The sequence below is a fragment of the Anoplolepis gracilipes genome, chromosome 5 (assembly GCF_047496725.1).
Source record: "Anoplolepis gracilipes chromosome 5, ASM4749672v1, whole genome shotgun sequence".
Classification (NCBI taxonomy): domain Eukaryota; kingdom Metazoa; phylum Arthropoda; class Insecta; order Hymenoptera; family Formicidae; genus Anoplolepis; species Anoplolepis gracilipes.
The window spans coordinates 6,377,264-6,393,291 of NC_132974.1; the positions used below are offsets into that span (position 1 = coordinate 6,377,264).

General features: G+C 36.8%; 1 protein-coding gene and 1 long non-coding RNA gene across 5 annotated transcripts; one reads left to right on the top strand and one right to left on the bottom strand.

Annotated features, from left to right (window-relative positions):
- Window positions 1-2,926: 2,926 nt before the first annotated feature.
- LOC140665810 (uncharacterized) lies at window positions 2,927-3,713 on the top strand. The gene is made up of 2 exons (XR_012046661.1): window positions 2,927-3,067; window positions 3,320-3,713. It is a non-coding gene; the product is annotated as an uncharacterized lncRNA (long non-coding RNA).
- A 120-nt stretch (window positions 3,714-3,833) lies between these two features.
- Window positions 3,834-13,238, bottom strand: LOC140665808 (zinc finger-containing ubiquitin peptidase 1). 4 transcript variants are annotated; one of them, XM_072892369.1, is made up of 9 exons: window positions 13,155-13,238; window positions 9,549-9,790; window positions 7,540-7,796; window positions 7,157-7,460; window positions 6,584-7,014; window positions 6,073-6,475; window positions 5,874-6,001; window positions 5,574-5,797; window positions 3,834-5,494 (listed from the first exon to the last, which is right to left on the bottom strand). In XM_072892369.1, the coding sequence occupies exons 1-9, from the start codon at window positions 13,221-13,223 to the stop codon at window positions 5,450-5,452; spliced, it is 2,103 nt and encodes a 700-aa protein (XP_072748470.1). In that variant the 5' UTR covers window positions 13,224-13,238; the 3' UTR covers window positions 3,834-5,449. The 4 variants fall into 4 exon arrangements, with proteins under 4 accessions (XP_072748470.1, XP_072748471.1, XP_072748472.1 ...); XM_072892370.1 differs by lacking the exon at window positions 13,155-13,238 and adding an exon at window positions 11,386-11,981; XM_072892371.1 differs by lacking the exons at window positions 9,549-9,790; window positions 13,155-13,238 and adding an exon at window positions 7,948-8,231.
- Window positions 13,239-16,028: the final 2,790 nt, after the last annotated feature.

Genomic DNA, 16,028 nt, shown 5'->3' on the forward strand with positions numbered 1-16,028 from the left:
GCTGAACTGTAATATTCTGCGACATGCGAGAGTAAACCTCTTGCAATATATATATATATATATATATTGCGAAATCACAGCGATCGCAATATGTAAAATTTTCCTCTTTTTACGATTTCACAAGCGAGTTCGCACGGATTATCGCTGAAGCGCGATAATCGCATACGATTATTGCACATACGATTATTCCACCATCGAATGCGCGTTTACGAGAATATTCGATGAGGGACGAAAAAGAAGAGGGAACATGTCGGTGTTTCCTGCGGAAGCGTCCCTCCCTTTCTCTCCCTTTTTTCTTTTTTGTAACCGGAGACTTATGCACACGTCGATGGCAATGTACGGCGGAGCTGGTAGCAATGGCTTCTCTCTTTCTAGAAAAGAACAAGGGGCTGTAAAAGCAGACTGCAGCAGATGCGAACCCTTGGCACGCGCCCTTCTGTTCCCCAACGATTCATGCGTCGACCCTCGCCCAGCTTCGATGAAGCAGCACTTCGCGAAATTTCGCTTCCTTCAAAGTCGACATCGTATAAACTTTACTTTTTCATATTTAATAAATTATTTAATATTTTTTATTTAATAATTATTTAATATTTTTGATAGATTATTGTTGTATGAATTATATTAAAATGTGTATGCGTGTGAAATAATGAATTTCTGATTGGAAATGTATTTATTTACTAATGCATGATTTATGCAAAGCCACATCCATATAGTTGATATATCGATATCATTGAAGGTGCTGTCGATTCAGTGTTTAATAGTGGGAATCCCATCCGCCTCGGCGGCGATATATTATTCCGCTTAAGCGTCCGCACGTGTTCAGAAGCCAACTGTATCGAGTTACTTCCTGTAACTGACATTGAAACACAATACTTCACGTGTGAGACGGGTTGCCGATCCTTATTTTTTACAAATGAAGATATCGATCGATACGCGAGAATGTCTCGTGAAATAATCAAGGTGTACGCATTTAATCTTGAAATAAAACTTGATAAAGAATTTAACGCAATCGCAATTAAAATATAAATTTTGAAAATTTAATTATATACATTTATATAGAACTCGTTTAAAAAAGCGATAATTATCGAAAGAAGATGCCTCTTATTGTCAATAAGATTTAATTAATGGACTTAGATTATGCTACTATAATTTTGTCTCAAAATTTAAAAAAATATTGTATAATTTGACGTTTAGAAAATAATGATGAAAAGTGGATTTAATATCCATTTTTCATTTTAATTTAATTTTACAATACATCATCCATTCGCGTCACTCGCGTCAATTTCCGCCGAGGGGGTTAATTGACTTCTCTGAAACCAGTTTGGTCGGGAGATTCGCCGACTGTAAAGAATCGGGGGATTTGTTTTACGACTTGCCGGATAACTTTATGACGTAGATATACCGATTCGATTTATAGCCTCATCGACATAAAAGAGCGTCGTCTCTTGGAACAACAAAAACTAAACAAATTGCCCGATTGACTTTTCCACGACAGCTGTGCGAGTCAAGGAAATTGCGATTCTGAATATCTCTTTCGTATCCGTCTTTGCAACCGCTCGTAAGCCATATTCTTATTAATATAGAAGAAATATACTGCGGAAAGATACACGACATGCCGATCGTAGAAGTTTAACGTTTGTATTCATTCGGCGAAATTATTCATCCCCCTTCCACTATTAACGAGAAAGAAAAGTCACACGTGGAGTATATCGATTCACGCCACGACGCAAATCGCGCCGTCCTGGGAAAAACCTGATGAAGCGCCGCAGAGAGCATAAGAAACGATTCATTCCCATCGACTGCACGTGCACGCGAGTGAAGAGAACCATCGATACCAGGACACGCACAATCTTGATCGCGTATTCCGTACGCATATGTACACGCGTTGGCGCCCGAAATAAATCGTCGCGAGACGAGGTTCCGCCCGCGCATATCAAAACAAAATCCGCGGCTATTCTCTCGCGCTGGCGCCCAAAGATCGATATATTAATAATCGCATTTTCGTCAAATTTTTTTTCAACGCTAACACGATAGAATTCCGATGAGATCAGATTCCGATTAGCTGTTTACTTAATGGCAATGAAAATGCAACGATTTTTGACACGTAAGATCGTATTTATAATAATATATCGAAACTGTATTTATAATAATATATCGAAATTACTGGACCTTTTATTTCCGTAAAATGTGTGGCAGTTGTTGCAGGAAAGTTGTTTTATTTATAATTTCCATTTAGAAGCTAAGGCTTTCCAAAAGTTCGGTGGCAGTCTGAAGCGGGAATTAAAACCGTCTCCACGATTCACCTGTCATGCGCGCGCTCGACACTATCTCTACACCTGCTACATAATCATACTTCGTCCCGGCATCTGCCTTTCAAGGTTTTGAATATCCAATCGACAGACTCCTGTCCAGTTATAATCCCTTCTACATGTATATATGATTATTTATGATGATATTTGGTAATTTTCTCACATTTTTCAAATTTCACTTAAAAAAAAAACAATGCAAAAATTTTTCTAATTATTTTTTAATAATTATTCTCTTATTATTTTCCCTGAGATATACAGAGAGATTATGTAAGAAAAAAATATGTATATAAATATATTTTATATGTAATTATATATATATATATATATATATATATATATATATATATATAATTATAATATAACTATAAATTATAAATAATTATAATAAATATAAATTATAATATAACTATAAATTATAAATAATTATAATAAAAATAAATTATATATATATATATATATATATTTATAATTTATATTTGATTATCTATTACGCGGATATATCTGACAATATATATCAATGTATAATAACCGTTTGTTGGTAATTGTATTTTACCGACGATATTTTCTCAAGAGTTTGCAAAATCTGCCACAGAAAGGCGTATATATTGTTGCGTTAGAAATTTTTACGCTTTATTCTTCCTTTACAATTAATAAAAAATGGGTAACGCTGCAGTAAAAGTAGAAGCGAAGCCGGAAGAGAAAAAGAAATTAAAACCTTGCTGCGCCTGTCCTGAAACCAAGAAAGCGAGAGACACATGGTGTGCAATATATTCATAAATTAAGTATACAAAATTAGTTATAGGTTAGAAATGTAATCTATTTTATCATGTGTCTTACTCAATTCTTATTTATATAATTATTAATATATTAATATAACATTGTCAGTAATTGTCACGTGCTCTCTTTTCTAAAATGTTATATCAAAATTTAATTTAAAGATTAATTTTTTTGTATAGTACTATTCTATTTATGAAACTTTTATCCTAAAGTTATGTTTAATATGTTTTCAGTATCATAGAAAAGGGCGAAGAAAATTGTGGAGATCTTATAGAAGCGCATAAAACTTGTATGAGATCAATGGGATTTAATATTTAATTAAGATAAATAGGAAAATAAATTTTGTCACCAAAGATATCTTTGCTGTTAAGATATTCTGCAAGAAATCTCAGAATGCTCAGATATCAGTTAGGCATATATACACGTTTATGTATATATGTTTTTGTAAATAATTTTCTTTTAGTTTATGAAGAATAAACAATTATGTTTCTGTAAAGTTGTACGAGTTCTATATAGTGTAGATAACTTGATTGAATTCTTATCTTACGAGCAGCTTTAAAGAATATAAAGTAAATTGTTGTGATGATTAATAATAAGAAATAAAAATCATAATTATCCTTTCAATAAGATTCATTTGATTAAATATATCTCCTGTCCATATTATTTTTTGTTTTATTAAATAGCATATTTTAATTTTAAATTTCTATAAATTTGTAATAGGATAAGAGCAAAAAGAGAAGCCACATGTTGGGAATTCTAACAAAGCATATATTTTAATTTGATGTGTGGCTAATGCGAAGGTTTTAGTCTTGCATAACAATTCCACAGCTTGGTTTCCCTGAACACTCCAAATAATGAACAGATTCTTAAATCGATATATGGTGAAATCCAGTATTATAATGATAATTTATCGTTTCTGACAGTTTTTAGGGTCAGTCAATAATGTTATTGCAATGTGGTCCTACTGGGCTGAAAGACAAATTTATGTTTTGACTGGTGCACCATAAATATCGAAGCTATAAAACAATGACGCGATATGAGCATCGCGTCCTCATCAAATGGTCGCAAATATATTTTTTAACTATAATAAATAGACCTTAGATATATATCAGTACAATTTATGAAATATGATAAGAGTAATATAATGATAATAATAATTTACTAAGTCACATAAATCGTCAAATGTATAATATAAATAACAAGTAAATGGACTTTTTTGTTCATCATTCTCTCATTCACAGCGTTGCATTTGGACTTATGAGCTAAGACATAAGTAGTCTAAAGTTGATTGGATAATTAAATAGAATATTTATAATTATTATGAAAGTAGTTGTACTTTATGTGTGTATATGTGGGCAAGTGAAATACGATATAACGAAGAATGTGCAAATGTGTAATGTGTGTGTGTTGTTAGTATATAATATATATATGTATATATAATATATGGAAATGCGCGACTTTTAATCACTTTTGCAGACACTCCAGATTCTTTCATAGAAGCGTTTTAGCAATCAAAATGCGTCAAAGAATATCTTTCGTATTGTTATATAAAACTTGTCGCAAGGTATATATACCATACGGCTCTCTCGGCACTTTTTCTATTGACTAAAAGTCGACAACACTTTGATGGAAATCTTTGTCATAAATTGTAGAATGTAGAACGAGACAAGTGCTGGGAACACCGCATTGATTCTGGAGCGTTTTCAAGAGTGTATCTTGTTAAATGTATATGAATGATCAGCGTCGTATTGATAACAGCATCACAGCTACGAAAATCTCGTTTTCCAAGCTCTGCCACGACTTTTTCGATGGTGCAACCGATTGGTCGACTAAGGGTTAGCACAGCCTGTTCGGTGCGACGAAAATTGAGCAGAATATTTTGGACAAGAAATGACGATTTAGCACTTATCTTTTCTCTCGAGCCTTTCACCGTCATGAATCTGATAATTTCCTTTGTAGATTATCACACGCACGTAATATGGCAAATTTTTATTAGACATAAGGACTTTCTCTCCGTTTTTTTTTTTTTTGAAAAAATTGCATGCTCAAACAGCGGCGCATCGCAAAGAGCTTTTTTTGATATTTAAATGTTAGCTCCGCGAAATTGTCCGCAGTGAAATTACAGGCTTACGCGGACACAATGATTCAAGGAATTAGTCCATTATTAACGGTTAGAGAGAGATGCAAGAATATATTGTTAAATAAATACGATCTGCAACTACTACAATGGAATAAGTTTGCTAGCGGTAGAAGAACATAGGACATCGCGGTCACGTAACTTCAAGGATGTCTGACAAGATTGGTTTGAGGCAGTAGTCTATAATCTTCATCCGAGGCTCGATCGTTTTTCGAACCATCAACTCTCACCTGTCTTGAGGAACACGCATTGATCGTAATACTTTACTTTGCTGGAAAAAAAAAACAGAAAAATGAAACAAGTGCCCATTATCAACGAATAATGTAATAATTTACTAAAGCGACTATTACTTGGTACTGCGCTTCCGTATCCATAGTGCCGATTACAGCCACAACTTGGTACTGTCTAGCCTTCATTGCCGCAGTAGACTTCCGTACGAGCCTCATCGCACCAGGTGCGCTACTCGTACTATTGAAATGTGTCATTTGTGCCGGACTGTGACTCGGATCCAACACCAACATAGTTATTGAACCGTCTCTTAGTTGTTCTACACCCATTATCGTTCTACTATGTCCTAAATTTATTAATATTGAATATGTTAGTAACTTGACGCTTTTAAGTTTAGAAACATATAAGAAAAATATAATTACCTTGATGTTGAAGATAGAGAGGTGGCTTAAATTCTTCGCATCGTTGAAAATATTGTAAGACCCAATTGAACAATTCAGGATGGCTGCCGTCTGCGCTAGTAGGTCTATGAAAGTCCACCAGCTGACACCTGTACAAAATTAGGTAGATAAAAGTATGCGTCGTATGACTTGACAATTTTATCGGGAGGATGAAACTTACTTTATCCTCAAACTAGACAGCAACGTGAATACCTCCGTCGCACCGATCCATTTCCTAGTATTAACGAGTTTACTGCCAAGTTGCTCCGCACCCTGTATATCGAAGCCTTGGGCCCACGCCCACTCGATCATCTTTTGTAATCTGGAAATTGACGGCATAGAGCTGCGTAGGGGATTTTCCGTGGAGCTATTGCCGCCGGCTCCAGAGCTCCACGCTTTGTAAACTAGCTCGTTATACCCTGTGTGCTGCAAGAGAGATGAGATTAGCATCTGCATATTCCTGTAACCGCAGCCCCAGCCCTTATCGCCGTAAGTCGACGCATAATGGTCCACAGTGGAACACATCCAGGTATTCACTACATTACTGCAGGCTTGACTAATGGCTCGTACTTTCGGGACCAGCCCTGCGAAAAAAAAAAAAATCATATCGTATAAGGATTTTTAGAAAGGCTTTGTTTGGGTTTTTTTTTTTTTTTTTTTTTTTTGCGTAACAAATATTGCAAATCATTTACCGCGTGTACAAGAACTGCCGTCGTCGATACCGCTACTCTCGGCGACCCTGAGTTCGATTTGTCTCTCGAAGAAATCGGCCACCGTCATTTCGCCCGCGTACACAGCCCGCTGCATATTGGTCACGCTCTGTTCTCTGAAGTTACCCTGATTGTCCATGCCGTACTGTGCTCTCAGCATCTCAAATTCACGTTGTTCACGTAATTTCCTCACCTCTTTTTCTCTTCTCTCCATATCTTTCGCCAACATTCTATCAGTCGACACGTCTGGTGTAACAGGCGATGGTGTGCTCTTCTTGCTAAAGTGTTCATCGATGTGTGCCATTAGGTCGTCATTATTTTTAAATAATGTACTAAGACATACTGGGCAGGCAGGTGTTGAATCGCTACTGATGGTAGCTGTATCAGATTGTGAAGTTGTTCCATTTGCAGGACTGTCAAATCAAATATTTATCATATAATTTTTATTTCATTATAATTATACGATTAATTTACTATTATTTCCAAGTTGTAATGTTACATTAAATATGTAACATTACAACTTTGAAATAGTGGCAAGCAATGGATATATCGTACCTTAGTATATCTTTGTGCTCAATATTAACATGTAACTCAAGATCAGAAGAATTCGGAAAAGACGTAACGCAAAGTGGGCAGTTGAAAATTCCATCCCGAGACGGCGGGGACTCTGGTGGGAAGGACGGCGAGGTGAGATCAAAGTGTTGGCGATTGATATGCTCTTCTAGTCTTAGAGGACTGTCGGAACTGTAGGGGCACATCGGGCACTCCTGCACTGGAAGTTTTGGGGAAGCGTGCGAGCGCAGTTGCAGATTTAGGCCTGAACGCAGCGGTGAACCTTGACCAGCTGCACCTTCCAGCACTGAATAAGAAAAAGATATACGCTCATATTCCTTGCATTCCCACTATTAAATATTCTGTTTCTGAACAGTATCCGTTACCGGCATTAACATTGTTACTGTTGTTATTGTTGTTATTATTATTCACGTTGGGATTCGCCATTTGAACGTCCGGCTTCCTCGGCGGCATTTGCTGCTGTTGCTTAACACACTGCCCCAGAGAGCTGCCCCAGCCGTTCTGCAGATGAGGCGGTCGCAGAGACATGGACGACGAGGGCGCCCGACAATCGTCTCGCCTGTTGTGCTCGTCCATTAGCGAGTCGTCGTCGATAAACGCCATCATATCATTCTCCGGAGTGCTGTAAATAAACAAAGTGACAACATTAGCACGATTATATATCGATCAGTATAGTAGCAGAGGCTAATATTTATAGACACAAGCGCGGATACGAGAAACACGAGAGTGCTTTTGTATTTATGTTAATACCGTGTCTGTAAAACGCATGTTACATTTCACTCAAAAAATCAGTCCATTCTTCCACGCGTCGTCGCTTTCTCGCCCGTTGCCGCATGGCTCAAATTACATCAGCTTCTTTCCTTTGACAAACACGTGCGCACTCGAGTATTTCTCTTAGTCTCTGGGAATTTCATTCCTAGAGGCGAATCCTGCTGCAGCTTTATTTCATTCACGCGAATATACAATTAATTAGCAACACTTGGCATAATATCGTTATGTTTAGCTCATCATTCTCAAACAGGTAGTTTTAAACTGTTAGTCACATGGCTGTTTGGGATTGGGAGATTCAACAGAGCAAGGTTACCGGCAATTCATAGGCACGTCGGTAATTTTCATATGTCGATAATCATCGGAAATTTTGCGCTCGCACGTGCATTCGAATTACATGTTGAATGCCTGTATTTGTAGCTAAATCTATTAGTCAATAAATAATTTCATATATATACAAATATGTAATTTATTGTTGCAAAAGTAAATAATGCTATTATATACGTGATACTGAAAGTTAACCACCCGTCATACTGAGGATTTGAAGGCACAGAAATTTATTCAATCTAAATGAAATTCCTTCGAAATGAAAGAAGGATAGATTCCATCTCAGACCTTTGACTTAAAAATTTATTGAATAATGTAGTAGACACTTTGAAAAGTAACTCCGATTTTTATCTGATTTTTTTTGAAAGCCTAGAACAGTAAGAAAATCTGAGCTAGTCCATAAATTCCTAGTGTGCCTACAAAAGGTGAGAAAATCATGTGCGCTTACGGAGAGTTAAGATGAATAATAATATTTCTATTTTGTTTATATTGAAATCAATTTTCGTGTTTACTAACTTTTAAAATCATACATAATTTAAATTAGAATTACAATTATTATTTTTTTTTTTACTACATTACAAAAAATTGTCATAATGTCATTAAATTGTCGTTAACTGTATAAATCTGAACTATACATAGATATTTTCAGTTAATATTCATGCTTACAATTAGTGATTAATCTAAACAAGAAAAAAATAGTTATTAAACCTTATATTTTAACTGTTTTTAACTATTTTTGACATTGTTGAAATTTAAACATTTCTATTAAAAATTTTTGATTTATCTATTCAATTCTTGGCAATATAAATGTAGTTTATACAAATCAATTAATTTTATTATTATCACTTTTATTTATTATTAGGATAAAGTGATAATGTAAAGTCGGGTAGGGGATTAAACGCGCGCGGTAGCCTATTTTTGTACCAGACATGTTACAAAACAGCAAACGCGAAAAGATCGTGGATAAAATTGGATAACTAATGTTTTATCTGCTTTTAGAGAAAATATGCATTCCTTTATGCATTAATTTTTAGTATATCATATTTTTCATGAAAGTACATAAGTTACCAATTTGTTTCATCTATTCATTTTGTGTCTTATTTTCCCCTTCAATAAAATAAAATATAAATACATATAATATTTTTAAAGAATAATATAAATTAAAAGAAATTTTGTACTCTATTTTTTTCTATTATTTTATATAGAAATCAAAATTGTATGAAGATCTAAAAAAAACTAGAAATGATAAATCTGTGTACTTGTGTACTGGTGAACGTACCTCGGGGTCAGGTAGTCCAGGTGAGCGCTGTTGACATGGACCAGCATCTCCGTAGGCGAGATCTCTCCCAGGTCACAAAACGGGCAGTTGGCGGCGCCCTGGAGATGATACTGCACCATATGCGAACGCATCTCCTCGTCGTTGAAGCCTTCCAGACCGCATATCTCACACGTGTAGTTCATCTCCGGTGGTTTACTGGACGCCATTTTCAGCGTATCCAAGAGATAACGGTCCTCCGGATCCTTCGTCAGAAATTTAATCGGACAGATTAATGAATTGCTGTGTCGTAAAAGTAGCACAGATTTGTCTCGCATAAACTTTTTGATAACGCGAAGAAAGGTAGAATTAATTTTAGGTTTCAGAGCCCGTATAGCACAGAAAGGCCAAAAGATATTTTAAAAATATCTAAAAGATAATGAGACGCATTTAAGTCATCCTTTAGGGACATGTGCTGTCTGGGAGGTGAATAATAGAGACGTACGTTAGCGAATCGAGTAACGTAATCCTTACATAAATATCATTTATCGGTATTTGCGGCGAAATCCCTCGATTATCGGATTAGCTATATTACACATCAGCAATGATAAAATTATTATGCAACATATGTATATCATATTCTGCATAATATGTAAATAATCAATTGTAATTATATTTGCATAAAATATGCGCTAAATAATAACTATGCGCGTGTACATTAAAATATTACTTAAATTCTATAAAATAATTATATCATGATAAAATAAAAATTCGTTTGTCGGTTTATTTTCATATTTATAATTTGTAATAAATAACTTCTTTCTTTCTCGTTCGTTTTATCTCTTTTCTAACCTTCTCATACTTTTGAAAAAGTGTGCGAAGGAGAAACTTGATGAAGAAACGCTTTTACCATGATCAAACGATACGGGAACGAGAATAACATCGTAAGAGTTGTGATTACTTTTTAAATTCACTTATAGCACATCACGGTACTTAACACGCGCGGACACTTTACGGATAAATTGACGTTATATACGCGCGATTTCAATTAGTTTCTTCTGACAGTCGATATAATCTCAGGATAGTATCTTGCAACAAACAAACTTGTGTAATTCCTCGATTTAATTCCTTCGTATCTTTGAAAATCATTTCCATGAAGGATCCACGTCAATCTGACTGATTCGATTAATGAGAAAATTTGACTGATTAAACCTCCTTTTATGTCATTTTTTTGATAAAATTTTAAATTTAATACAATTGAAAACAAAATAGTGAATAGAGTGGAATAGTAAGTATACAAATATATATCTGATTATATAGTATCGTATCCAAATTTAATTTCAGAATCATCGCGCGCGCAAAAGTACACGTTTTAATAAATTATTTTAAATTTTCTAAAATGATATTAAAACGCGATAAATATGAATGAACACTTGGATAATTTCACCGCAGTAATATAGCGCTCGATCTTCCTGACGTTTCCTTTTTCCCTTGGGAGCGCGATCGAATCGGACATCCCTTTCGGCGACCGTGAAACGAGGTTGCGATGGGCAACATACTAACGATGTACCGAGTACATCTGTCCTAAACCGCCGGGTTTTCAGAAAGTAGAAACTTTATCCTCACAAATCTTTCGTCCCAGTGGGAAGAAATGATTAATGTACTTATATCGAACAGATTGAAAAAAAAATTAAAATAATCATAAATTTAATTACGATAATTAGTCACTATAATCAACTTTAGTCAATATTATTGCAGCTTATTCAACCTTGGTGATCGAAATAGATTCGTAGACGCATTCTTCTCCAAGTACTATCGCTTATCACTTGAACCATTGCACCTATAACGTGGCTTCTCTCACCTCCTCGGCGATTTCACCCCCGCAGCGACTCCGGCTATCAGCCGTGTCTAATGCCGTATCGCGACGTCGGGGCGGCGAGTCAATCGATGGACACACGCCAGTCGAAGGCCAGCAGGAAGTCCGAGGGAATCCATAATTCTTTCCCGCGACGGAGAGCAGACAGTTTCGCGATCAGCTGCGTTGTGCGACGACGACGACGACACACGCGTGTAACGTCGTCGCCGCGACGGTGGAAGGGGAGCGTCGCGATTCTTTTTATTTGCTCGCCCTCGATGAAACTAGGCCACCGAGTGGCGTGAAAACGGCCGCCGCTGGGTCGGGTTGACCCATTTCTGGATCCCTCGTGCCGATGAGTACGCGTGCACTCGGAAGCCGATCGTTCGCCTGGCCTGGCACTCTTCCTTCCTTCCTTCCTTCCACGAGCGGCACTCTTTTACTCACTCAACTGTCGGATCGATCATTCGCGCTCTTCCTCGTGGTAGGCCCTCGCGCTCGTCCCGCGGAAGCGGGACCGCCGATTGCCTAACACGTCGCCCGATCGTTCGGCTCCATATGACACAACCACCGCAGTCGTTCCTCCGTCGAGGACGATTTTACGGCTCACTTCCCCTGGCGCGCAGAGAGTGCCCGCCACCCATCGCTACCACCCTCGACGCCGCTACCAGCGCCGCTCGGCCACCCTCTTAAAGCACGCCGTCGGTAACGCCGATGTTTCGCGAGGGTAGTCGGTGAGAAACCCAACATGCGGTATCGGCCAAACTATCGATCATGTAACTTTATAATTATGGGGGCATATGTAAGATATACTATCTGTATATAGTGTCAATTTTAGGTAATTTATTATGATTGTTAATAAAATTATTAAAAAAGTTGCATTGCAATAATGTTGCGCTCTGTACGACGATTTTCGATGTTGAGAACAGCGTGGCCGTTACATCGCACATTCCAATTTTTCTAATCGTCGTCGCATTGTCTTCGAACTTTCTATAATGACAAGTCGGCGTGTAAGAAGAAAATGCATTATCCAAATTGCAGAATGCAACGCGAATCACGCACGTTAGTGCCGTTGCGCGGACAATGATTGACATATCACGGTTCGCGCCGTTTTATTTATCGCGGTCGCGGCATCGTACAAACGAGCGACCGATGTATCGCGAATGCAGATGCGACCGCTCGGAATTCCGTTGGCGATAAATTTGCACGAGAAATTCGATTTTTCACGATGAACGCACCGACACTCGATTCGCTCGCTGACTTTTCAGCTCGACTTGTCGCCTCATTGACATGCGGTCGACGATCGGCGCAGAATATCTGACGTTCAGCAAACTATATATTTTTTCCTTTCCCTGCTAGTCTTCCCTCTTTCCCGTAAAAAATAAATGAGTCAGAATAAATCGAAGGGTGTTCATTTCAATTCGATTTATTGCCAAGTTGAGGATATCTAACTTTAGATTAAAATATCAAACACATTAAACTTTTAATAATGTTCTTTAACTTGTTAAATTTTTATCTCTTTTTACATAATTTCTTCCTTTTTCTTACTATAAACTTTCTTACTTCAAAACATTTTCTTTAATAACTTTTTTTAGTATGAGTATTATCTAGACCAAGAGAAATCTTTAAAATGTCGAAAGAATGATAAGACATCTTTAAGACGTTTTTAGACAAATTTGGGAACACGTGTGTATGTGCGCGTGTTGCCTGGGTCGTTTAGGTAAAGAATGAAAGGAATTTTTCAACGATAAATTCGACGACACTGATTTTCTTACACTGATCCGAAGTTTGTGATGAGGATCAAATTCTCGTTTATCTCGCTCCTTGAGTGCATATGATGCCATCCAATTAGTCGACGCGTCTGCATAAATATAATTAATAACCATTCCGAGTACTTAAGCGAGTTAAATTGAGTCCGCGTCTTCCAAGTATTAGATTGCTCCGATACAAAGACCCTCATCAAGAATGTTTATCTGGAGGAAATAAATAGACAGACGGAAGAAAGGCAAACGTGAATTGTAACGAATACGATCGACTAAAATTTTCCATTTTACAACATTAAATGTTAAGATAAAAATGTAATAATTATAAATCATTTTTTTGTCTATTTTATCTTACGCATATAATTAATTCTATTACTTTGTATAAAATTATATAAAGCTAGAAACGTAGGCGAGGATGAAATTTCATTTGCAAACATCTTACTTGCGACGGAGTCGTAGGGGCTCGGTAAGCTGGAAACGTCAGCTCTATTATCAAGACCTTGTATTAACTACGTATTCTCTTATACGGAATAAAGATCCTTATGGTATCTCGTTCGATGAGGTTAAACCGGTATGCACTTTGCGATGACTCTGATCGCGTTCACCGATCGACGAAACTGGTTTCTTCGGAATTGACACTCGCGTGGATCTTTGAAAAAATTCCCAGCGGAACAATTGAAATATATCCTCAACATTCCACTTTGAATGTCTCTGTCAAGCGACATACGTATATAATTAATAATGTGCATGTAAAGATCGATACCGTTTCAAAGAGAGAAAGAGAGAGAGAGAGAGAGAGAGAGAGAGAGATTTAGCGAACTTTTGAGAATAAAATAATCATTAAATCCGTGATAGTGTAAATAAAAGAAAATAATGATAATTTTTTGTTTAATCACACGATTTAATGAATCATTTCGAAAACAGGCAATTTAGAGGCTTACATTCTTACAACCGACGCGACGTATCGATTGCCGCGAGCGGATCGACTGATTTGTATATCGTTAATCATTGTTAATTATCTATGCGCGACAGGTAGTAGCGGAGCCAGTAGCATGGAGGTCCGTCTGACAAGCAATGGTCCAGCGCATGTTTGAATATTTATACGATCACGCGCGATTAACATAACGGACGTGTCTCGTGAGAAGAAACACTGGGATCGCGGAACTGATTGCGCATTTGCTTTACGCGACTGCTAATCGAGAGCGGACTTTAGACAGCATTTGTATTATCGTCTTGGAATCCCGGAATGATGACGGATCACGGAAAAATGTTCGAGAGAAACAGCGCCAAGAACATCCCCGGGACGATATTTAGCTCGTGTAGATCTCGTTACAAAGATACTTTTCTTACAAAAATATAATTAGACGTGGATATTACACAAGGATACATTATACAAGCAACATTGAAAGAGAAAAAAAAATTGTACTAATGTTGAGCTGGTATAGAATATGTGTGAAATTGCGTGCATTTTAAACTTAATTTGCGTAAAATTAGTGGGTTAACATAATTTTGCATAACACCCGCCAATTGTGCAACGCACGCAAATGACATACCTCGCTTGCTGTCATTTACATCGACAGTAAAATAACGGCCTTCTCTCCCTTTAAAGGGACAGAGCGGGGATGATAGATAGAGAGAGAAAGAGGCGAGATTAAGCGGAGTAAGAGAAAGAAAGAGAGAGAGAGAGAGAGAGAGAGAGAGAGAGAGAGAGCTATTAAGAACCGGTCGTCCGCTGCCCACGTGCGGATTGAAGGCGATTTATCGATGGAATAAATTAATAAATTATGTGCGCTCCGAGAATCCGCTCCGATCAGTCAATCAAATATTCGAAGACGACGTCGGACATGTTTTCGGACACCCGTTGGCCGACGAGAGATATCGATAAAAAATGGACGGATCCTCGGCGGTCCAAGCTCTGACTGCGTGATAAATCAGGCAGCGTAGAAAAATATGCAAGCTATGCAATTCGAGGAAATCTCGCTCCGACCTTTAATTAAGCCGTTCATCGAAAACGATGCAGTGCGTATGCATTTTCTTAAGTAATTAATAACTCTACAGTGACGATTAATTTTTATCATAAATGATCTTATCTCGCGATAATATATACCTTTATAGTCTGTTTACGCCAAGTATATACGTGCAAATTTGACACCTAAACATGAGGATTATACGTACAGGACATAGCAGTTAATTGAAGTATCGATACAATATCTCTAAAATACATTTATTACGAAGACTTATTTGGCGTCATATGTATATCGCGATGTTATCAGCGGAAGTTACGTTGGGTTATCGGCTTTTCTCCTTCTCGGAATATGGTCTCCCACTCGAAGCCACGAGGCAATGGGGCTCTCAACGACATTAGATTTATGGTTGCGGACTGATTTTTGTCCAAGACTTGCCTGTGTGTCTCGACCCGAGAGATATATACTTGAGAAGATATTGCAGCTGGAGAATGAATATGGTCAAGTGGTCCATTACGCATACTCTCTCTTTCATTTGTTCATTCGTATCTTCTTGTGCGCTATTTTAATTCTATGCGCTGAAGAAATTCTCGATAAGCTGAGCGACAAAAACATATTTATGTATTATGCAATGTGATTTGGGCAGATTAATGTTATCAAAAATAACCGTATACGATTTATCGTCTAAAAGTTTATTTTAATGATATTAAAGTACATTTATTTCTAATTTGATTTTATAAATTTATTTCTATCTATTCCGAATTTATTTATTTTTAATAAAAATATCCATTTCAGCTATTCTAAATTTAAGAATGTTTAACTTCTAAATTCCTTACAATTTCGTAACTATTTTCGGTTCATCGAAGGTCATTAAAACTAATAAAAAAATTAATAAAATTGTTATAAAATTATTATAAAATAA